Source organism: Doryrhamphus excisus, chromosome 4, assembly GCF_030265055.1.
Source record: "Doryrhamphus excisus isolate RoL2022-K1 chromosome 4, RoL_Dexc_1.0, whole genome shotgun sequence".
In the NCBI taxonomy this organism is placed as follows: Eukaryota; Metazoa; Chordata; class Actinopteri; order Syngnathiformes; family Syngnathidae; genus Doryrhamphus; species Doryrhamphus excisus.
The window spans coordinates 200,097-223,981 of NC_080469.1; the positions used below are offsets into that span (position 1 = coordinate 200,097).

General features: G+C 42.5%; 1 protein-coding gene across 1 annotated transcript in view; it reads right to left on the reverse strand.

The window, feature by feature from the left end:
- im:7150988 (Golgi-associated plant pathogenesis-related protein 1) overlaps positions 1-18,955 on the reverse strand; it is a 62,316-nt gene extending 43,361 nt beyond the window's left edge. Inside the window, exons 1-2 of the mRNA XM_058069898.1 lie at positions 18,842-18,955; positions 12,750-12,899 (exon numbers count right to left, since the gene is read on the reverse strand). Coding sequence (XP_057925881.1) covers positions 12,750-12,899; positions 18,842-18,851 — 160 coding nt within the window. The 5' untranslated portion in view covers positions 18,852-18,955. The remainder of the gene's footprint in view (positions 1-12,749; positions 12,900-18,841) is intronic.
- Between the last annotated feature and the right edge of the window lie 4,930 nt (positions 18,956-23,885).

Sequence of the window (23,885 nt, forward strand, 5' to 3'; positions counted from 1 at the left end):
ATGTAGTCATTTTTAGAGTTTGACCCCAACTGTGATCATACGTATGAACTACCATCTCTGGAGTGATTATTTCCATGTTTGTGTGGGGTAATATTTCGTCATCATGCAGAGATCAATTGCAATGGTGCTTTTCCCAGTAACTTAGTACTGATTGACTGTCTGAATGTTTCCATTTTTCTAGGGATGAGTTCCTTGTGAACTGCCTGCAGGGACGGTACATGTACTGTAAGTGTATGATGAAATACAAATAGTGCCTTCATGTTGTCAAGCATCCTGTGATTGTTTTTGTTGTTGTTGCTGCCATACACATGGCGATTTAAAAGAATATGCTGGTATTGCAGAACCAGCTCCACATGACAGGACAATGTGAAGTGACAATGACACTTATTGTATGTACTGTACATAATGGTAGCGATATCACACTGGAGATGCTAAGTCAACATTATCCCATGCATTGTCCCATTCCACGTAGCTCAGAACTGGAATTGCTATTCCAAAGTAGGAAGGTTTGAGCACCACATTAACAATGTATGTTCATTTGTGTCCGGTTGAATGATGTTGATCTTTGTGATCTGTGGACATATGAAATGCATCTGACAATTATTCGAGGAATAAATAGTGATTGGCACGTCTTTATTTCACATGATTCATTTAGTGTGTCGTTTGTACTTGTCTGGCATGTTTGAACTTCCAACTTCCAACTGGAAATGAAGATGAAGCGAAATGTAGAATGAATGTTGAAATAGCCTAGAAATGAGGTGAATTCTATTCACTGACTGAGGAGTGAACCAGCAACAATCACGTTGTGAAACGACCACTCTATGACCTGAACCATGCTAACGTGCACAGAAAGAGAAGAAGAAAAAGGTTACATATTTGTTATGTGTAAAATCTAAAAACATATAATGTTACATATAAAATCACTTTCCCTGACTGGGGGCAGCATTTCATTTATTCATTTGTCTTCAGCAGACTAAAAATGGCGGGATTTGAAATGTCAAGTAAAAATACAGACTGAATGTTGAAATGTATAAATAAGTTGAGCGATCAAGGATGGAACCAAAAACCGTGGAAAGAACCACGCTACCATCTGATCCATGCCACCCTGTAGAACAGAATGTAAAATGCTTTTCTACCAGTAGAGGGCGGCAAATAAATTGCTGTATTATTTTCAATGGGAAAACTTTTCAATGTGTTCCAATAGTCAGCCCTAGCAAGCCACAGCACTATTTGTCTTTTTGGAGGTGCACGTCTATGGAGTTATATTTGTGCCTTCATTTAGAGCTAGCAAAGGCAGATTTGAAGCTATATTAATGTACATGCAATAATTACTGTTGTGTACTCAGGTACTCTCTCTCTTTCTCTGAACACTTGTTGGGTTGAGTCAGTGTACGTGCACTCGTACCTCCGCCGGTGTTTTAGGGACTGGGCTCCTTGGGGGTTGCATGCCTGGGGGGTGGTGAGACGTATGGCCGTGTTCGCTGATCAAAATGTGTGCCTGTTGGTTGCTCTCTGGGAGGGGATGCAGGGCTCTAATAATGGTAAAAATGTCATGAACACGTTTTCTATGCTCCGACTATGAAAATATTCTATTTATCAATATTGTATCCAACTTTTCCTGAATTCACTTATCATGGTCGGTTTGGGAACCGCTACAACTGGGGATTACAGACACACAATATGAAAAGAACTCCAGAGGATCCAGAAGAGCAGGCCGGGAAAACATCACTAGGAAAGGAGCTAACACGGCAGCACAGGAAGACGTCAGAAAAATAGTAAAAAGCAATCAAAACCAAAATGTGTAGGTGTGGAAAAATGACTGAAGTTACAAGACCAAAAAAAAAACCCTGAAGCAAACAATCAATGGTAGAAAGGAAATAGGGGCACAGAACAGTCAACTTAGGTCAACCTGACCTTTGGAACTTTGGAAGTCCTGTTGGAAAATATAGGAAAACGTAATGCGATATCCATCCATCCATTTTCCATACCGCTTATCCTCCATTATGGGATATGTGAATGCCAAACAAAGGCAGACAGCAAAAACTATCATGTTTGATGGTGTTATTTTGTGGGTATTTTTTCAATTAACATTAAAGAAAAACAACTTGACCATACTTTTGTGCATTCCTGTGTGTTTCTGAGCCACGACTACCCAGGCAGGCTAACCGCTTTGATGGAACGTGAAGGAGGAAAGGCCATGTACTCCTCCTCCTCCTCCTCCTCCTCCTACTCCTCTCTGATCTCCCACTGTGGGAGTAGAGGCGCCAGGAATGTTGGCATGTAACCCAGAGAGTACCTTGCTACTACAAAACTTGTTAGAAGACAGCATACAACACAGTTGTCACCTTTTCATTTCAACATCATTCCGTTTTGATGAAAGATATTTCACAAAAATATGCCATTGTATGCTACATATGCTACATTGTATGCTACTATATACAGTACATACATCGCTGTTTTTCACAAGGATTAGCTCCAGGACCGCCAGTGAATGGTAGCAAAATGAATGAAGCACTAACGAATGATCATGTAAAACAACGGATTAATCGGAGTCACATTGTAGCCTTAAGCCTGGTCGTTAGGCTAGCATAAAGACCAGAAGGATAGAGAAGGTGTTTCTCCATTATTCACACTGCTTCCCTGTTGGAATTCCACTAACGACTTACCATCCTATATCCTTCCTACATCAGCTTGTCTTCACCCCACTCAAGTTTTGAGGCCAGATTGACCGTGTTTTCATAGACCAGACAACAAATGTTGCTGGGCCTTCAATGCTGAATTGCAAATGTGTGGGGATTGACTCTTACACACTTGATTAAAGGAATGGGAATGGGAATGGTAATGGTAATGGTAATGGTTTAATTTCATTTGAACATGCATCAGATTCCAATTGAGTGCATCCCATAATCAGTTCCCAGTTCCACATGTCCAAAAGGAGTAGGAAGAAGCAAAGCTTATTAAATCCTACCCCTCCATCTGGTACTTTTACAATCACTAACTGTTACATTTGTTCACTTCCTGCTTTCCAAATATAGTTTTTTGAATTTTTTTTTAAATAATTTTTTCAATTTAATTTTATCCTGTACCGAAGTACGAGGTGATAAGACCATACAATGACATAATGGGTACCATAGGAATACTACAGTTATATTCTTATTCAAATAATAATAAATACAAATAATAAGGCAATTGGAAGATGCATTCAATGACAAAATGCAATGTAGTATTCTACACTGGTCACAAGGTGTCAGTAATGTTACCGTAACGTAACCCATGATAAGCTATAATCCACGTCCTGCCTATGGGCATGCCCACTCCACTGTGAATGGCCACACGCCCAAAGTGCTTCCTAACTATGAACCATATAAGGAAGTCCGCCCCTCTGTGACATCACAAAGGGGCAGTTTTACCACACCTTTTCAAACCGAGCGTTTTGAGCCATCCCAAACTTCTCTGAGGGCTCACTTCCAAATGTGTTATTATCTGAAACTTTGGCATGGTTTAACACGAGAATACAACATTCTAACTACATTTAGAACATTTACAATGTAGAGGTCAGAAAAGTGGAAAATGCCCCGTATTATGGACAGGTGTGGCCTATATGTACAAATCCGTATTTCTCTTCAAATTTAGTGGATACACTCTATAGTCCGAAAATTGCAGTTGGTCAAGCTGCAGACCTCACATCCTAGGCAGTACAGCCGGTCCACAGTGAGGCCCGTGGCTATCTTTGGCCCGCAGCTCGTTTTTTCACACATTATAAAAATACAATTACAATAGAATGGAACTGTCAGTACTTCTTTAGATGAGCAATGAGGTGTAACAGTACATAGCTCATTTTTTATGATGATGGTTCAGCTCATTTTGGGTACAGTAGTACAGTAGTACAAAATACATAAAACTGCTTAGCTTTCATGAACGGTAAACGCCTTAAATAATATCTCAAAAAAGCAAACTGGTAATTCTTCAGGAAATCCAATCCATAAATGAAGAGGCGAGACAGTAAGAGGTCAGGCGAATCTCCTCACAGCTAGCTTAAGTGAGTTGCCCACGTTCTGCCCTGGAGGCTCCTACTCCCAAGAGACAGGGAGCCGGCCCAGACCCTTTTACCGGGGTACCCTGGGGATCTACTGCCATGCACAAGTCTGTCAGCCCTTCGACGGCACGGCATGGGCTTCCCAACGGTAGGCAGCGGTTCCACTGTGTAGTCCTGGTCCCAGGCCTTTTGGCATGCACTGAACTAATAAAGTTCATGATGCTTGCTGTAAGCGTACACTACCGACCCTCTTGTACCTCGTCCTCCATCCGTGTGCTCATCATTTTCCCCGAGTGGATTTCTGGCTGGCAAGTGAGCGGACTGACAGATGAGGCCTGTTCTCGGGTTAGTATCATGTCGGAGGGGAACGAAGCCTCCCAGCAGCGTCAGCCATCATGCTGCCAGCTCCAGGTCTAATGAGGGAGAATCCCGTGTCAGGGATTGGCTGACAAATCAAGTGAGCATCACAGGCCACCCATAAATGATATGTTGACAAATGCAGATATATCACTTTTAATTGACACTAAGAAACACAGATGATCCGGCTGCCTGAGTCTCTGAAGACAGAGAAGCAAGACAGAGATTAAGAAAGAAATTGGGAGAGTGAATAGATGGAAGAGAAAAGATGGTTCTGATATGGTCTAAGAATTTGTGCAGGGTGTCATTTTGCATGTTTTATAGTTGGAGGAGGGGATTTGAGATCAGTGGTGCCTGTCAGCACTGACAGACACTTTAGTAGAGCGGTCTCATCTCTGACAACATTACCCATTCATTTAACCAGGAGGGCTTTCTCAGTAAAGTCCCCCTTCTCGGTTGTCCATGGCAAAAACTGAATCAGTGAACACATGACGTTCTACTGCATGCTGTTAGTTTTAGTGTAGTTTAGTGTCGTTTATTCCAAACATGCATACAGGTTCAATTGGAGTACATATCATAGTTACACTTCCACAATTTAGCATGTCTGAAACTTACTAAGAAGAAGCAGACTTGATTTAATCTGCCCCCTTCTCCATATCACAGAAATCACTACAGTAAACCTGGGATATATCGGACTCGGATATATCGGAAATTCGCTCACAACGGACAGATAAAAAAGAACCGATTTTTCTGTAATGCATTTCCAATAAGAATTCATTGCATATATCCGATTTTTTATAACGGATTTCGCCTATTTCGGACAAAAGTTCCAATGCATTTCCATGAAATTTCCCTGGCATATATCGGATGGCCGCATCGTGGCGCTCCGATTGGCCGAATGGTGACAGGCCGCTATACGACGTCATTTGCAGCGTTTGCAGCGTTGCCTGCGCGTCCAGGTACATTGGAAACATAGTCAAGGAAGTGCCTTTTTAGAACGGATAAAATCCCATTTACGCATATACCGGATATAAATCCCATATATGCGTAAAACGGACATTTTCCGGTATACGCATATAACGGATTTCGCTTATATCGGACAAAACCAGTGGGAACAATTGAATCCGATATGTCCGAGGTTTACTGTAGTTCCAGAAGAGCTAAGGACACCAGGCACTCGGGGGAAACCTCAGGACAAAGCCAAACCACACCAGTACTACCAGGAGAACACAACCCTGGCTCCGCAAATTCCATGTCCAACGCCCCAGCACCCCTCACCCAACACACTGCCCTCAAGGAGCCCAAGGGTGTGTCATCCATGCACGGCCCAACTCCTCTGATGGTTTACTCAGAACTCAGATAGTCCACTTCATCATGCCACCCACATCTCAACACCACGAGACCAAGATGACTCCCAACCAGCAACCAGGATGCTCCCAGATGGAAGTGGCCACCGAGCCCAGAGCGCTCCCGGCACGCTGTTGGCCCCCCAGCAGGCTGTTGCCCCCCCCAGCCAAAGAACAGCAAGCGATGCAAAAAGCAGAAGGTTCAGCCAAGCCCACCAACAGGGGTCACAGCCGCCAACCATCCCTTTACGACTATCTATATCTATACTGATATCTATGAACGCTATAGTGGAAATGGGTGACACAACGTTCTATGAATAATATTACACTGCTATAGAATAGGTTTTTCACAAGAATCAATACTTCCATAAGTCAATATCAACAATACATGGATAGCTGATGTGGGCAGTATACACATATAGTACACCGTATACACACATGAGCACTAAGAGGCTTTGGCTTGTTTTTTTCCTTGCTGCTAATCGCTTGTTTCTCTCGCCAGACCGAGCACCTTTGAGCGGTCAGCATCGAAGAAGAACGCCTGCTGCTCCACAGGTATGGGTAATAGCATATGAACTCAGGTTATCCAACAAGCCAGGTAATAGGTGTCATGTTTGCCGATACTTTTGCATTTTTAGGCGGATGAATGCAATTATAAGAATCCCAAGAATTCATATGTCAAAGGCAAACCAAAGGTTGAATCTCCTGAATAAAATAAATGGTTAATGGACGTTTCCAGTTCACTACTACTACTTGTGTCATGTTACGCATGACCGGAATATATGTTCCGTTTGTTGGCCTTAAGATCAACTTTTATACTAGCTGTCTCCATTTTAGGAAAGGAGATGCTTAATAATATTGTAACAATATGGTCAATTCATGACATTAGTAAATACTGCCTCAGTCTCTGAGCTTAGGTTATCTAAAGTCTTTTTTTTTTCCTTTACACAGTGAAGCAGAAGTCTCAATCTCATGGCCCGTGGGGCATTTGAGGCCACAGAAGCAAACTTTGTGGCCCCTGCTTGACATCAAAGTTGAGTGTAAATGCAACCCACATAATCTGGGGAGATGGCGAGAGGCACTTTAGCTTGCAGAAAGGCAGCTTTTTAATTGGGCGAGCAATAACCAGCATGGAACTGGAATGGAGCTGGTCCTTCAGTGAAATGAACACGGGGGTGACTAGAGAGAACACTAACTATAAGCACCAATGCAAAAAGGAAATAAAGAGCATTGGTGTTGGTTTTAAAACAATTGTTTGTTAGAACAATTTATGTGGATGTACCACTTTGCATAAGTTGTGAATATTTCAGGTCAAATACGTAGAGTTGAAGTATATAGTATAGTACAGGGGTCTCAAACTCAATTTACTTGGGGGCCACTGGAGCTAGGATCTGGGTGAGACTGGGGTGCATCAGGTTTTCAAAAAAAACCCAAAAAAACGTATTTATTAAAAACAGAAAAATGAATAAACTTTGCTTTGGTTCCGATTTTCTACAATAAAAGCTCTGATAAAACATTCCACTGTTCTCAAATATCTTAATTTTTATTTTTCTACACAAAATAAGATGAAAAATAAATAAACAAATCAAGAATAAAGAAAATCAATCAATCAGTAATAAATAATAATAATAATAATAAAAACTTAAGAAAGCACATATAGTTGGTGGGTAGACAAATGATTTTTTTCAGATGAAAATGAACAAAGCATTATTAGAGCCCTGTAGACATGACAAAACACGACTATAGTCACATTTATACATATTTTTTATTTACAACATATTGCGCAACTGCAGGGTCTTGAGACACATGCTAACTCGCAAACTAGAGAGCTAGCCACCTAAACGGTAGCCTTCAAGTTATTTCCTTTCAACTTAAATAGCCAAAAACTTACCACTTCCACACGGATAGGGAGGATAACTATTAACAGTTATTTAACCTTTAACATGAACATGAATCAAACGTAATCATTTTTTCTGGGTACATGATACCATACAGCATCCATATCAAACTTGCGCGGGCCGCACTAACATTAAACTTTCATATCAAGGCGGGGGCCTCAAACTAGTGTCCTGCGGGCCACATTTGGCCCACGGGCCGCATGTTTGCGACCCCTGATATAGGAAATAGACCTGAAGGAACTGAAGCCTTGACTTATGTTTGGTTGCAGTTTCTCACATAGGAAGGAGAGACGACTCATTGACTTTACTGATGATTTTGTGGTTAATTGTAAGAACTGGTATGTACTGCATGGGTATTTGAAGCAATAGTAAATCTGCACCCTGGGGTAGGACTGATAGTGGGAGGTATGATTTAAGGAATTACACTTGCAGGAAAGGATCCCTCAGGCCAGAAAATAATAAAGAGATATCCATGCACACACAAGATGTCCGCAGACATGCATATGCACACACTTTTTGAGGCAGTAAACCAAACTCTTCATGTTTCAAAAAATAGATCATTTGTTGAAATAACACTTTCAGCTGGTCACCTATTTGCAGTTTCATTATAGATTCTGCTCTTCTGGCAAAACTTTTGAAGATGTTGGAGTGTATCAGTGGCATGCAGAAGAGATTGACAGGTCTCTTCTTGTTCATCATAAAAAAAAGCTGGGTTTTACCATCAAGTTCTTCTACACCAAACTACCAGGACCCTAAAAACAATGCACAATGATGAGCCAATTCAAGAAACAATACAAGCAGTTGATGTTTGCTAAATACAAGGATGATTCACTACGGGACAAAAAAATAAAAAATAAAAAAAATCTTAAACTATATTAGGAAAGCAGGAAGTGAACAAATGTAACAGTTAGTGATTGTAAAAGTACCAGATGGAGGGGTAGGATTTAATAAGCTTTGCTTCTTCCTACTCCTTTTGGACATGTGGAACTGGGAACTGATTATGGGATGCACTCAATTGGAATCTGATGCATGTTCAAATGAAATTAAACCATTACCATTACCATTACCATTACCATTACCATTACCATTACCACTACCATTACCAAACTCATGCAACCATGCTTTTATGGACCGACTGTATGTCCATTATTAACATTTTAAAAGTACAGTAGCCGTACTGGAAGATGCGAGGTTGTGTCTGTGTTGCTATAGTAACTGCTAAATATCAGTAAGCAATAAGGTCATGGTCTTATGGGGTCCTACAGCCAGGCTATATTTGACATGATCTCAAAAGGTTTAGACACACCTGGACTCGGCACACATGTATGGGCCTGCACTTAACAAAGCTTACCTGTTTATGATGTCCCCGATGTTCCCTGATTTGGAGGATACATAACAAAGCTAAGTGGCTGTGAAGAGTGTGTGTGTGTGTGTGTGTGTGTGTGTGTGTGTGTGTGTGTGTGTGTGTCCAGCATCATCTGTACCCAATCGGATTGCCTGATTAAGATGTGCCAGCTACCGCGTGGAACAACAGCTGACTGGCTCCCAGTGGGGACCCCACACTTACACACACCTGTCGTGGTGGCCATGACAGCAGGCACCTTGTGCTCTCTACGGAAGATATTTGCCATCACACACCTGGTATCTACAGCTCCCCAGACCAACGGGTGGAGATGACAACAGAAAAACACGCAGGAAGCTGCAATGATGTTCCGCAATAGTTGGGAAAAGTAAAGGAACTCGGTCGTCATCTTGGTGAAATCAAGTACGCTAATGTTGTGAAAGGGGTAAGGGTGTAGCGGAGATCACTAACGATGGAAGACGTTGAGAAGGTTCTGTTGGTGTGGATGCCCTTCACATTATTATTTCTTATGGTAAAAATAGCTTCATTTTTTTGTCTGATCTTTGTCTGGCCCACTAGAGCAGTGGTTCCCAAACGTTTTTGCAGCGCCCCCCTAGGAGGGTACTTGACGGTTTCAAAACCACTGCACTACAGAGTGAAAACCTGTGTGTTGCCCCTCCCCAGCCTGGAGAGGAGTATGAAGTGAAATACAGAATAAGGACGACAATCCACCATGAGTTGATATTCATTCATTCATTCATTTTCTACCGCTTATCCTCACGAGGGTCGCAGGGGTGCTGGAGCCTATCCCAGCTGTCTTCGGACGAGAGGCGAGGTACACCCTGGACTGGTGGCCAGCCAATCACAGGGCACATATAGACAAACAACCATTCACACTCACATTCATACCTATGGACAATTTGGAGTCGCCAATTAACCTAGCATGTTTTTGGAATGTGGGAGGAAACCGGAGTACCCGGAGAAAACCCACGCATGCACGGGGAGAACATGCAAACTCCACACAGAGATGGCCGAGGGTGGAATTGAACTCGGTCCTCCTATCTGTGAGGTCTGCACGCTAACCACACGACCGCCGTGCATCCCCAAGTTGATATTCACCAGCAGGATTTATTCTTCCTCTGCTACTTTATCAGCTACTCCATACCACCACTGCTGCCAGCACCCCCTAGTGGACCTTACGGTATTACACCCAAACACCAACAATGGAGATTTGGATTATTTTAGAAACAAACATATTTTAGAAATACAAGTTTTTACAACTGATCGTTATATATCAGTACTTTTAACTGCTTTAAACATATTGATGCATTTTAACCATGTTAACTTATTGTATCCTTTTTATGTATCTTACATGTACATCTTTTCAAAACACCTCCACACTTTGGATGACATTTTTTTAGCAGCCTTTATGAGCCAATAAGTCTGTCAGTGCTGACAGTCATCCTAGGATTCAGCTCCTATTCACCGTGCAGCTGCAGCGGGTGTTTTATTCATGTCAAGTAAGTATAGGTATTCACACGTCCGTTTCAATCCTTTATTGACACAAATTAGCCTGATTTGGAATCAAAATATACATGTACACGTAAATGTAGAAATGTAAGCTAAGCCGCAGTCGCGGGCATCACCATGGAGTCTGAATATTTGTTATAATAAGTGAAGGATACTCTAGTATATGAAAGGTAATCTTAAAGGCATCCTTAACGTGACCTTCAGGGGGGGCGGGGGCTGTTAATTTAACGTGAAGGGGAAGACTGTTGAACATATACAAATGTTGCTTTGAGGACATGGGGGGTGTGGGGGGGCATACATTTACAGTATGACAGCAGTTAATAACACGATGAAACCCTTTCCATTGTAATGGTTGAGATTCCCTAATGGAGATGGTCTTACTAATACACACACACACACACACACACACACACACCAAATCCAATAACATCTTTCCCTTGGCAGTGTGCTGTGGGAGCTGGTCAGCAGCATTAGTCAATTGATTGAGCACAGCGGAGGAGGAAGCAGCAGAGGCTACAGGCCAAGAAGAGTAAAGGAGGTGAAGACCTATTGGAAATCACTTCACCATGAACATTCCAGCCCCACATGGACGGAGCAGACGTCCTGAGCGGCCTTCACCACAACATGCAAACATTTCAACCATGCTGCATCCATATTGTTGTCATTCATTTCATTTGAACAAATGATTAAGATTAAGATATGGTGACGCTTTCTTCCTTTACTAACTTTAAACACAGGTTTGATTCTTAGATTCTTTTATATTAACAAATGTAATCTTTCTTTTTATGGTGTTTTTTAAAAATACAATAAACATAATGAAGTTATGGTGTTCCGTTTCCTCCAGTTGTTAGCTTGACCTAATTAACTCTTACTGCAATTAAGTATTTGGGCCACATTGACAAAAAAAATCATTCTTCTGTGTCCTGATTGGGTGTAGACCATTGTCAATCAATCTCCTTCGTGTCGCCTGTTGTGATCATGGCTACCAAACTAGCTAACCTGTGTCTGATTGTTCACTGCCAACACTGGAAACAAAAGAAGAAACATTAGAAGCTAACCGTGTGAGGAAAAACCAGCAGTAATATGTTAAACGAGGATACGAAAACACCACAGCCGAACAACGCCCGGACAAGGCACGGTCAGAGATGTAAATGGGTCACTTAAGAATTTCTTGTGTCCAGGCTAGTAGGTTGGAGCGTTTTTAAACAAGAGAGAAATGTGCAAAACCATGAGACACCATGAGGACCCGCCGCTAGCAAGCAATGCCAAGGTCCTTTTGTATACTACAAAAGTAGTACTGTGATATTGCAGGTATTTTGTTAAATAATGCTTATTTCAAGCATCCTAAAAGGACTTTTTACTGATGTTAGTTGCTTTGTTCCACAAAAATACTCCCACCTGATGGTGGACAAGTCAGGTACTGTATACTCTACTGTATATTTTTCCACAGCTAATAGAATGTGAACATTTGAGCAGGATCTTGAGACATCATTTCATTTATTTGTTTTTTTATGTTTTTTTTTTGTAAATTTAAAGCTGGATGTAAAAGCTTTATTTATCCAAATGCTACACTTTAAGTTTTTACACAGGAAAGTTAGTGATACAGCATAACATACTGTTCATATCGAATAAAAATGTGTTTAGTAAGTGCATATTGCTGGTGTCATTCAGTTTTTCCAGGAAATAATCTTTAACTACAAGAAAAACAAAAAATATCGCCTTGTTAACAGTATTGTGATATATCGTATTGTGATACATATTGTACCGCCAGATTCTTGCCAATACACACCCCTATTTCAAACCCCATGAAAGTATTATAATTGTCACAATTCTTTGTTAATTTGCAAAAAATAAGCTTTTGGAATGAGCTAGCTTACCTGACACACAGCCATTGACTGTCACGTGACAACTAGATTCCCTCCACTTGGGAATTGGATGAGTTCAAGCACAGCACAATACTGTATAAAACATGTTTTTAAAACACATTTAAAGTGCTGTCCAGATGGCGTCTTATTATTATGTTATTATGGGATAGGCTCCAGCATGCTCAAACCCTAGTGAGGATAAACGGTAGAGAAAGTGGATGGCTGGATGGATGGATGGATAGATGTATGTATGGATGGATGGATAGATGTATGTATGGATGGATGGATAGATGGATGGATTGATGGATGGCTGGATGGATGGATGGATAGATGTATGTATGGATGGATGGATAGATGTATGGATGCATATCTCACCGTCACTGCCGCGCCAATCATCAGTGCCTGCAGTACCAAAGCGCGCCTCTGGGTGCCAGTGTGTTGCCAGTAAAGATGCAGGAAGGTGCAGGGAGGTCAAGAAGGACGAGGTGATGAAAGCAATGGACGCTGGCTGCGGGCAAGGAGGAGCTGATGTGAAGAAACAAAACAAAAAATGAAACTCTTTATTCCTCCCTGTCGAGTCCAGAAGCCACACATCCTCCAAAATCCTGAATTGGGCTTTAACTGCTTCTTTTCCCCACCATGTTATGGAAGTAGATATGGCTGAGTGACATGTATTAATCAATAATAATATTTAATGAATAATTAAAAGTAAATAATACTTAAAGAGCCCCTGAAGTGTGCATTTGTACATGATGTGTATCAAACATGCATTTACAGCACTTTCAGTAATATGTGCTTTGTGCGACACATTGAAGAGGTGTTTGTGCATGACTGTATTAACCCCCCCCCCCCCCCCCCCCAACACACAGACACCTCCCTTCAGCTGCCCCCCTACCCGTGACACCCCACCACCCAGAGGCATGAAGCAGACTGCGGGGCTGGTACAGAAACAGAGCTGGGATCATGGAGGCAACACTGCAGGCATCTGCCCCCAGGAAGCAGCCCCATGCAGCTGGCACCAAAGCCTTCATGAGCCAGGAAATGGCACACCTCGCCGAATACACCCCCCGCCAATCCCCTCCTCCTTCAACACACACACACACACACACACACACACACACACACACACACACACACACACACACACACACACACCTCTTCATGGTGCTCATCAACAAGCATAACTCAATTTATTCAGAAAACAGGAAAATGCTGAATTAAGAAGTGTATATTCCGGTGAAAAAGGGGGTCTTTTACCGTTTATTGCACCGGGTCTTTTTGTCTATTCATCATGCATATTGTTTTTAAAAAATGCGTGGAACATATTTACATAAACAGTCATACATGGAATTCAACGATGGACAATTTGACAATTACCGCCACAGCAACACACACACACACACACACACACACACACACACACACACACACGCTTATGCAGAGCCTCCATTCCCTGAAGAATAACGCTTGCATGGCATAAATGCGTGTGCGCCTACCTCTCTCTAGCTTTCATGTAAATTCACTTTGATTTATTGTTTGCATGCGTTATGCGTTGGTTTGCATACATGTTTGCATGTACATACCATCATGTGCAGACACAAGGCTCAGAAGCAGGGGTGCCGTCAGGGATTTGAGGGTCTCGTGAAAAAAAAAATGTCCAGCAAAAAGAAAAGAAAAATACTCTGGACTGGTGGCCAGCCAATCACAGGGCACATATAGACAAACAACCATTCACACTCACATTCATACCTTTTGTATGAATTTGGAGTGGCTAATTAACCTAGCATGTTTTTGGAATATGGGAGGAAACACACGCATGCACAGGGAGAACATGCAAACACCACACAGAGATGCCCAAGGGGGGAATCGAACTCGGGTCTCCTTGCTGGACCACAACCACTCAGCAATGAACCTCACCTCACCTCACATCAGTGTTTCCATCCGACACCAACAGCACGACAATAAAAGGATTGATATGGAATTGGAAACTCTGTCCCATGCAGATGAATAATAGCAACTGCATTCAATTTGACACATGAAAAAATTCCACGGAGTATGCTTTGTATGATGTACAGGTAGACGTCCTGGGGTGCTTGACAAAAGAAGGCCAGCTGTCCCACAATCTTTTTGGAATGCTTTGGAACGTCTCCTTTTCAGACCACCTTAACCCTGACCCATAATCCTAACAGGTATTCAAAACAAACAAACCGTGACCATGACCATGCCACCTGTCAATCATAAGCTCTAGAATCCTCATCACTTTCTCCCCCTTCCGGCACCCCTGCTCAGGAGACATATCTGGTGCGTTGTCCGTTATTGTCCACAGCGTGTAGACAACCAGCTAACCGAGCGACAGACCCTCACCTTGCATTACTCCCATGCTGAGGAGGCTGCTCTGGGCCTGGCCGCCAGGGCAAGGAGAGCGCTAACAGGCCTGGGCCTCAGCCCTTCTCTCCATAGCCAGGACTGCGGGGTACAATTAGGGGGACCGAGCGCCACGGCGCTGCTCACCTGTCAGCCAGACAAGCAATGTGCGAGGGGTCGCAAATTGACACGAGAGCCACAACCGGCAGACAGGATATCTGTGGCAGGGACAAATCTCCCTAACAAACTACGTTGTCCTGTCACTCAGCGAGGCGGCTACCTCGCATTGACCCTCTGGACCACGTATTGGCCACCACAGCCCCTGTCACTGAGCAGAGATGACATGGCCACATGCAAGCACAGCCAGCACCACCACCATCCTCCTCAGTCATTAGCTTCCATCAGCCGGCCAGAAGAAGGAAAAGACCTAAAGGTCTGACCCCAAAATGGCACAGAAAGCTTGGAGATGATGCCTCACGCTCCCAAAATAATAGTTTGTGTCAGCGCACCTGGCCACTAGCCACTGGCCATGTGAGTGGGCCCCAAACAAGACAGAAGAAAAACAACAAAAACTGTTGTTACCCCGGGAATGCAACTTGAAAAGCACAAAATACACAAGTCATTTAATGACTAGCCCATAAGAACCCAGACCCATTTGTGCCCTGGACCGGTCACAAATTGAGGAAAAGATAAATTCATTTCAAAACATTGATTATTGACAGTGTCTAATTAGCATTTTCCCTTCATCCAAGTCTCACTAAGCACGGCAAAATATGACGTATCGGTTGCATAAATCCAACCTTTATATGGATTTATATGGAGATACAAACGAGGCCTGAGTCGCATAACACTGATAAAATAATAATAAAAATAAACTGGAATTGAGTGAACGTAGCCTTGGAGGTTTGCAGAGATCATGTCAAGCACGAGGCTGCATAGCACACGTTTAAAGACATTTCAAGCGTCAACACAGCTTCTTATGGCTTGAGACTGAAATTAAACAGCCTGCTTGGGATAACTGTAAAAATGCTGACAAAACATCGCTCACATCTAATCCAGTGTCCGACTCCGATCTGTGGTTTGGAGCACCGCACGTAAAGGTAATGTGCGGCTAAATTCACTGACGTTTGTGCTAATCCGTTTAATTTTCTTTTAAGGGGAAAGTATTCACATGAGTGAGCGACTCGTTTGAAAGATGGACGGAGTTATGGCAGCAGAACCAATCCATGCACACCGGGTCAAAGGATGGAAGATTCTGCAGCCTGGTGCCATACTTCAGGTGCACTTGAAGGACACGTTCCCACTTCCGAGGTGAGAAGGAAGGTAAGCAGCCAATTAAGGTTTCTGTATCTTTTTAAAAGGAGTAAATGTTGTCCATTGTTGGGACTTTATTAGTCAAATGCGGTTGTTGTATGCGGGGCCCGTCCCCCGGCGAGGCGGGCTCATCCCAGCCCATTGTTCTCTATCAGTGGATAGGGCTGATTCCTGTAATTAGCTGTCAGCGCAGAGCCCTCAGCAGCTTAGCGCTGTCCGCTCAAATCAAACTAATGAAATGCAATCCGCTCAAATGTCCTGGATGCATATCTGCGCACACGAGAAGGGGAGGCACGGGGAGCCTGCCCCACAGCACGCATTCATCCCCCCTTTTGCCAAACTTGGGATTCAAATTCATGCTCATTAATCTGTTAATTCAGCACATTTTGACAGCCAATTAATGCAGTTGAAGGGGAGGTGGTCTGCGGTGGACAGGAGGTGCCTGAGCACTGCGAGAGGTCTTGGAGTGAGGGGACGAAGGGGTAGAAGACACCCAGCAACACTTGACCCTTTCCAGTTTGGAACATTTAGCCATTGTTAGGAAATTCTACTTGGCCAAGGACATTTTTCTTCTTAAAAAGGCGGCGCTTGTTAGCTATGAAAGGCAGTTTTGCATGTTGTTGTGCGCCAACATGACAGTAATAAGCACAACAATGGCTAAATGGAGTAAGATACAAATATAAGGCATTCAAAGACTTTGTGATGATATGTCGAAGTCTACACTGGTCACTAGGTGTCAGTAATTAGTGTAATGTTGAGTGAGACGCACTAGCACCAGACTTGATGGCCAGAACAACAGGCTTTTATTGCAGGTTGGAATGATCTCACAACAGGCAAAATAAACCCCACACGGAGTACTGTTGCAGCCTTAACCCACACCAAGATCCCCCAACGTCACCTCCTGTCTGCCCACCACTCAGCTCCCCTCGCCCCTGATTTACAGCAACACACACACGCATGGGTCCTAAACTGTTTATTATATCTAATATAATATATAATGTCTACTATATTGGCTAATAGGAGTGTAAAGGTGTTCTAATATTTTTAATTTGTACAACTTCCACATTCCTCAACCAATTCAAACCATCCCAACATCCAAACCTTCAGCTTAGTCTGGGTATTTATTTTCGACATTCCCAGAATTCCAATTTTTGTAAAATGTCCATATTTTCCATAACATGCATTCTTAAAATTTCTACTACTTTTATATTCCTCAAACCATCCCAACATCAATTTCAAACACAATCTATCAACATATTGACAAGAAATTCAAAAAATGACAAATAAATGAATTTTCAATTCCCAATCTTCCAATCAGTTTTGTATGACTTCCACATTCCACAACCATCCATCCATCCATTTTCTATGTGGCTTATCCTCAATATGGTCGCGGGGGCCATATGGAGCCTATCCGAGCCGTCTTCGGGCGGGAGCCAATCCCAAGGCACATATAGACAAACAACCATTCACACTCACATTCATACCTATGGACAATTTGGAGTGGCCAATTAACCTAATATGCATGTTTTGGGGATATGGGAGGTAGCTAACAAGCTAACAAATTTGCTAATTTCCCCACTGATGGACAAATAAAGGCATATCTTAATCTTAACAATGTTGCACATTGCAAATGTTGCCACTTCAGCTTCAACAGTCCCACAATTTCTACACATCATTTGTCGTTAGATGTTCCGTTTGTGTTGACTTTCTCCTCACCAACCGTGTCAGTCCCATTTGTTATGCATGTTGTTAATATGTTTGCTGTATCAAATTATACTGCCAGAAATTTCATTCATCTACCCCCCCCCCCCATCTTTTTGCACCCTCCCTACCCTTCTTTTGCTCTGTAGGTGTGTGCGTGAGTGCTGGGAGATGTGAACGTGCTAGAAGCCTGGGGGCATTGAAAGCAGCCAGGGTTGCGCCGTAGTGTTGGTGGGCTTGTGGGCTCCACTGAGCTGTGATCAGATGGGTCTCGGCCGCTCAGGGATAGAGCCTGGGGCACTCGACAACACCCCCAGCTCTGCCATGTGTGAACACTTGTTCTCTTCAATTAAAACAGTCATCAGAATATTCAAATAACATTGCTTAATGACGTCTCTGCGCCACACATGCATTACATGGAAGTCGGTCTCAATCCGCCCAGACGAGGGACCTGAAAGTTCACCCAGAGAGTAAAACCGAGTTTCACTACTGAATTAGGCGTTTGAATTAGACGGTATTTATGTGTTTCTATGAGACATTTATTACCTAATTGGTAGCCTGCTGGTGATGCAGTCACTGTATTTGTCTTCCTACAGGTGATGGCTTCTTAGACCAAGCGAAGTCGGTAGGCCAACAGCAGTTCATTGTCAATGCTATGTTCTTTGAATGGTGTTATATTTTTTATTATTGTTAATCACGTAAGTCTAATCCCAGAGAACTTTATCTTTTGACCTCTCAGTGGTTTTGTTATTCCGTTTCGCATGGACACCTTCTGTTCATTTTCCTGCCTGAACCCATTAAAGATTTCTTACCTGCACTCTGTGCCCTGCTTCTACATCATGGGGTAAATACATTGGAGCACCTTTAAAGCACAATGTAATGTTACTAGAACTGTGAAAGTTAACACGTTAATGACGCTCTCTGCTGATTTTGGCATTGAACTGCCAGCTAAATTGGACTTCCGGCTGCTATTGACGGGCTGTCAATGTGATGACCGTGGCTCAAGTCCAGTGTTGTGCTAGCATTAGCGATTTAGCATCCAACTACTACAAGGATGCATATTAGCACTCAAAGTCATCATATCTTACCTTTATGCATTCCCACATAGTATCAGCATTTGGGAGCAAGTATGAGGTGAAAGAAAAAGGGGGGAAATACATCCAAATACATCCATACATCCCTCCATGCTTCGGAGAACGGTGCATTGGTGCGTTCAATGACAAGTAGGACAAATCGCAGCTCACGTTAAACATGCAAAAACAAACAAAAAAATAAAAGAGTATAATTAAAACAGATTATAAATGATAAATTATTCTTGAGCAATAACTTGAGCAATTTCAGAAACTCGGTCAACTACACTTTACTTCAGTGACGGGCCTTGAGCGGGGGATTTATTTCTGTCGTCACGCACCAAATAGGCCTGTGTAAGCTATTTATGTGACGCCCTTACTTTGGTACTCCCACAGGATGTGCTGTTATTTTGAAGGCCGGAAGTGTGTGTTTTAGGTAGCTTGTTAGAAATGAGTGAAGAGACGAGCGACGAAAATAAACGTGTCAATAGTAGTTACAATAGTATTATTTAACAACAACAACAAAAAAACAGTATCACAGAACCATTAGGCAAACGTTCATTTTTGTATTGAATAGTTTTTTCACCTCAAGTCAGTTTTTTGGGTTTTTTTTTGTTTATTGTTTTGTTTCAATGATGGTAAAAGTAACATTGAATGTTCATGTATCATTTGTTTACATAATACATTAAATATTCATGCAAATGTCCATGTATTCATTAGTCATTTAAATGTTTCCTGCATGTGAAACAATCAAATGGTGTTTTCACATTCAAATTGTGTTAGTTAGCAAATCAACCACTGATGACATCATACAGAGCGACACAACTGACTTCCGCTTCCTGTTTCCATGTATTAGCACACTAGCCCTCAACCAACAAGGACATTTTGCGATTAAAAACACCTGAACTAACACACTTGCACATATTGTAGGCTAACCAGAACATGTACGCATACCGAGACGAGGACATACACTAACCAAGGTACCACTTAAATAACAACTAAATGTGGTTGTGGGAACTGTCTGATTCTGATCGTGTTTTAGCCTTCAGAGAAGGCTTTGCTGGCCCTGACTGCACACCACTGTGTTTAGACCACACACAAAGGCAGTGTGTGTGTTTTTGCATGTATTACTTTGCATGTGTGTGTTAGTATTTGTATTGTGTTAGTATTTAGTAATGTGTAAAGTACATTTGCCATCCGCAGAGCTAAAAAAGAGTGAAGTTGTTGATTTGAATGAAGCCATATTGAGGCCCGGCCAGGCAGGTTCAGGTGCATTAAATACAGCTCATTACTCATTAGAGCCAAGCCTGGGCCCTTTCATTTGTGAGGCTTGGCAGGTGGACCACCTGGCCCCGCATTAAACACTAAAGGCTGCTCTCCCTAATGGCCACAGATTAGATCATTACCTTAACAAATCAGAGACGAGTCTGTCTGGGACAAGCTGGCAGCCATGAGAGACTTGGGGAGGAAGGCTGACTTCACAAGTGAAACCTGATCAGTTTACTGACCGCAGTCTTGGGCCCATCATTAAAGCACATTTAAAACGGACATTTTTGTCAAGACTGTTGGAAGCCGCTCTTTGGAAATTCAGCCAAATGCACCTCGACTCCGAACTGATATGAAGAACTATGGTACAGGTGGTAGACTGGTTGTCTCCCAACCCAGTTGTTGCTGGTTCCATCCTTAACACATTGGTTGGTTGTCACCCAAACCAGTTGCTGCTGGTTCCATCCTTAGCACATTGGTTGGTTGTCACCCAAACCAGTTGTTGCTGGTTCCATCCTTAGCACATTCATTCTACATTTCAGTTCAGCTTCAATATTTCAGAATTTACACCCCATTTTGACTGAAATTGACCTATCGAGAGCTAAATTAAAGCCAATCAGCTGACTTTGGGCGGGAGGTGTCACTCATTGGGAATTACTCCTATCTAATACAGTAGATCCATGCTTTTTGCCGGGGTTACCTGTGAATAACGAAAGACTGAGTCATTTACAGTGCATGCCCATAAAAGGCCTATTTGTTACATATGGCACATTTAAACTCATTTCAAGTATAAAATGCTGCTCAACACTAATGAATGATATTGTAAGATGATCCATGCACAGTATTGGAGTCCACCTGGTCGTCTGGCTAGTGCTAGCTAGTGCTAGCTAGTGCTTCTGTAGCCAAAACCAAGCTAGCATCGTGTAGCATGCATGCGTTGTAAGTCACAGTGGACTAAAATAAACAGCTTTGATAATAACCCAAATCACCGCTTTTACTCGCTGTAACCAAAATGTTATTTTTTGAATGCATTTTTGTGTTTTTGAAATACAGTAAATAGAGTAATAATGTAGTCAAACTGCACATTTTGGAATTGCCTTTTATTGTGGCCAGCCTAAGGCACACCTGTAATCAACATATTGATATGCCACCCCTGTGAGGTGGATGGATTGTCTTGGCAAAGAAAAAGTACTCATTAACAGACTTTGTACATAAACTGGACTTTTGAGTATGGAGAAAAAGTTTTACATTATTTAGTTCATGAAAGATGGGAGATGGGAGTGTTGAGTCAAACTTTTTTTTTCATAGTTTGGCCGGTCTTGCAAATATATATCAAAATATATATTGCACATAATTTGACACACCCTGCCTTTAAAGGAAAACTAAGGAAAAATGTTCCTTATGTGAAACATCACATATTTATTTCCCTTTTTGTGCATTCTAACAAGATTAGAGGTCCTTTCAGGGGACTTTTAGTCGAAATAAGTACCTCCCAGTGACATGCATTCTTAGCTAGCTTGTATAAACTTGTTTTCTCTGGTTATAATTGACATGAAAATTAACATCCCCACTTTCTTTCAAGTAAACGTGGGTGGTGATTGGTTGTTTTTTTTGGTGACACCCAATGGCCACAATAATTCATTCCAGAACATTCTGACAGTTATTAACTTGTTTCACATTCTGTAGCTTTAGTTTGTGTCCTTGTTGGTGTAAACATTGCCCCCCCCACTTTGACTCTGATTCTCTTGTTAATTTAATGCTGGTTTTTAATACCAAAGGACAACAAAACTGTACATCAAAAAATGTATCATATTTTTATTTATTTGGGAAATAAGTCACAGTTGCTTTTTGGAAACATAAAATATATATCTATATTTTTTTAAGGTCAGGCATGTGTTTAATGAGCAAGAATGTAAAGAATATCAAAGTGTCCCACATCCTTACATTTTTCTGTATGTGGCCTCCCGGTTTAGCGTGACAGTAAAAGACACAGTGGAAGCCCAAATGAAAAGAACGCTGAGGATGCAAACATACGCATGTCTGTGAGCCTTCTCGTGTATGTATGCATTTGTGTGTCTGTCTCAATCTGGTAAGGATGAAACGATGGCCGACTCCGCTCCACAGACTATTCCTTCTGGGTCAAAACTAATTGGTGCAGCAACGTAAAGACTTTGCTCCGATAATGACCACAAGCGCTCCAGCTGCTCTCGCATGACCGACCTAGCGCTGCAAACCCAGTCCCGTCTGCCCCTCCCTCAGCCTCAGCATCCCCCACACGCCTGAGCACACACACACAGGCCGGTTCTGGGGCAAGGGAGGGGGGGGCAGGAAGGAGGTGGGGGAATGGTCCCACCCCTACTGACTTTATTTTGCTCAAAAACTGTGTAATAATAATCATTTGAATTTGCGCTTCATATTTTACTCTATCGCAGTTCAAAGATATATGAATAAATTACACCGTTGAATATGGTCTATTAGTTGTCAAAAAATATCCAAATTGGAGATATTTCTTTCCTAAATGAAGTATTTTCAGGCATAAAGCTATAAAATACAAATATGAGGCCTTTCAAAGACACATTCAAAGATGCGATGATATGTAGTATTCTACACTCGCCACTAGGTGTCAGTAATATTACTGTGATGTTGGATGAAACCACAAGCACCAGACTTGATAGCCGCAACAACAGGCTTTTAATGCAGCCGTAACCCATGCTATGCTAAAACTCAACTCTCAACTCAACTCTGAACTCGCGATGTCACTTCTGAGTTGGGATAGGCTCCAGCATGCCCCCACGATCCCGGTGAGGATGTCAAACGGGAGATGATGCCGGGGGCGTCCTTCATGACTGGAGGCCCTGGTCTGTGTGGTTTTGGCTTCTTCAACAGGACAACCCTGCCGTTCACAATGCAAAGCTGACAAAGGACTGCTTCGCTCTTTTGGACCATCGTGCATGTTCCTCTGATTTTTGGAAGATTTTACTTCAAAAATTGTCACTTTTGATCGGATGATTAACTGCCTATTTCACTTCCATGGTTGTTTGCAATAACTGGCTTACTCGTGTTTTGTTGTCACTCCCATGTCTCCTTTTTGCATTAAAAAAATTCTAGGTAGAACCTCCTTAAGATCCAACAGTACAACAGTTTGGCAACCGTTGGTTGGGTTAGTGTGTTTCGGTTGGATTTGGACCTTCAGGAATGGACTAATGACACCAATGACATGAACCAAGGCTCCACTTTAGCAATGAATTAGATTCATTTCAGTTATGGAAAAACTAGTTTTAATGTTATTACGCCCAACATATTTAAAGATCCTACTTGTGGCAACTTTACAGCTTTTGGGACGTGTCAACATCCCAGCTGACCCCAGAGAAGCTCCCTGATGCGTTCCACATGTTTCCCAAGATGGCCACATGTGCAGCTCTATCGCCTCTCTTATCAAACAACTTTGACCGCTGCTTTCTCACACTTCATTTGCTTCATCATAACCAATTGCCTCCATCCTGTGTTGGACCCAATGAAGTTGAGGCGACACCTCGGCGACCATGTCGACAAATGAAAAGCAATCAATCAGCAGACGGGACAACAGAGTGAAAACGGAGGCGGAAGTCAATAATGAAAGGGAGTGGCCTCTTAAAGCTTTATGACATTCCTGTACGGATGGAGGTGCGGGCCTGGCAGCATAAAGTGGCCTCTGATGTTTGGCAGTGGTCTCAGAACCCTCCTTTCATTAGTGGACTGGGCCATAAAAGGACACGCAGAGCACCTGACGGCCCAGCCAGCGCCGGCACCCCTCTGC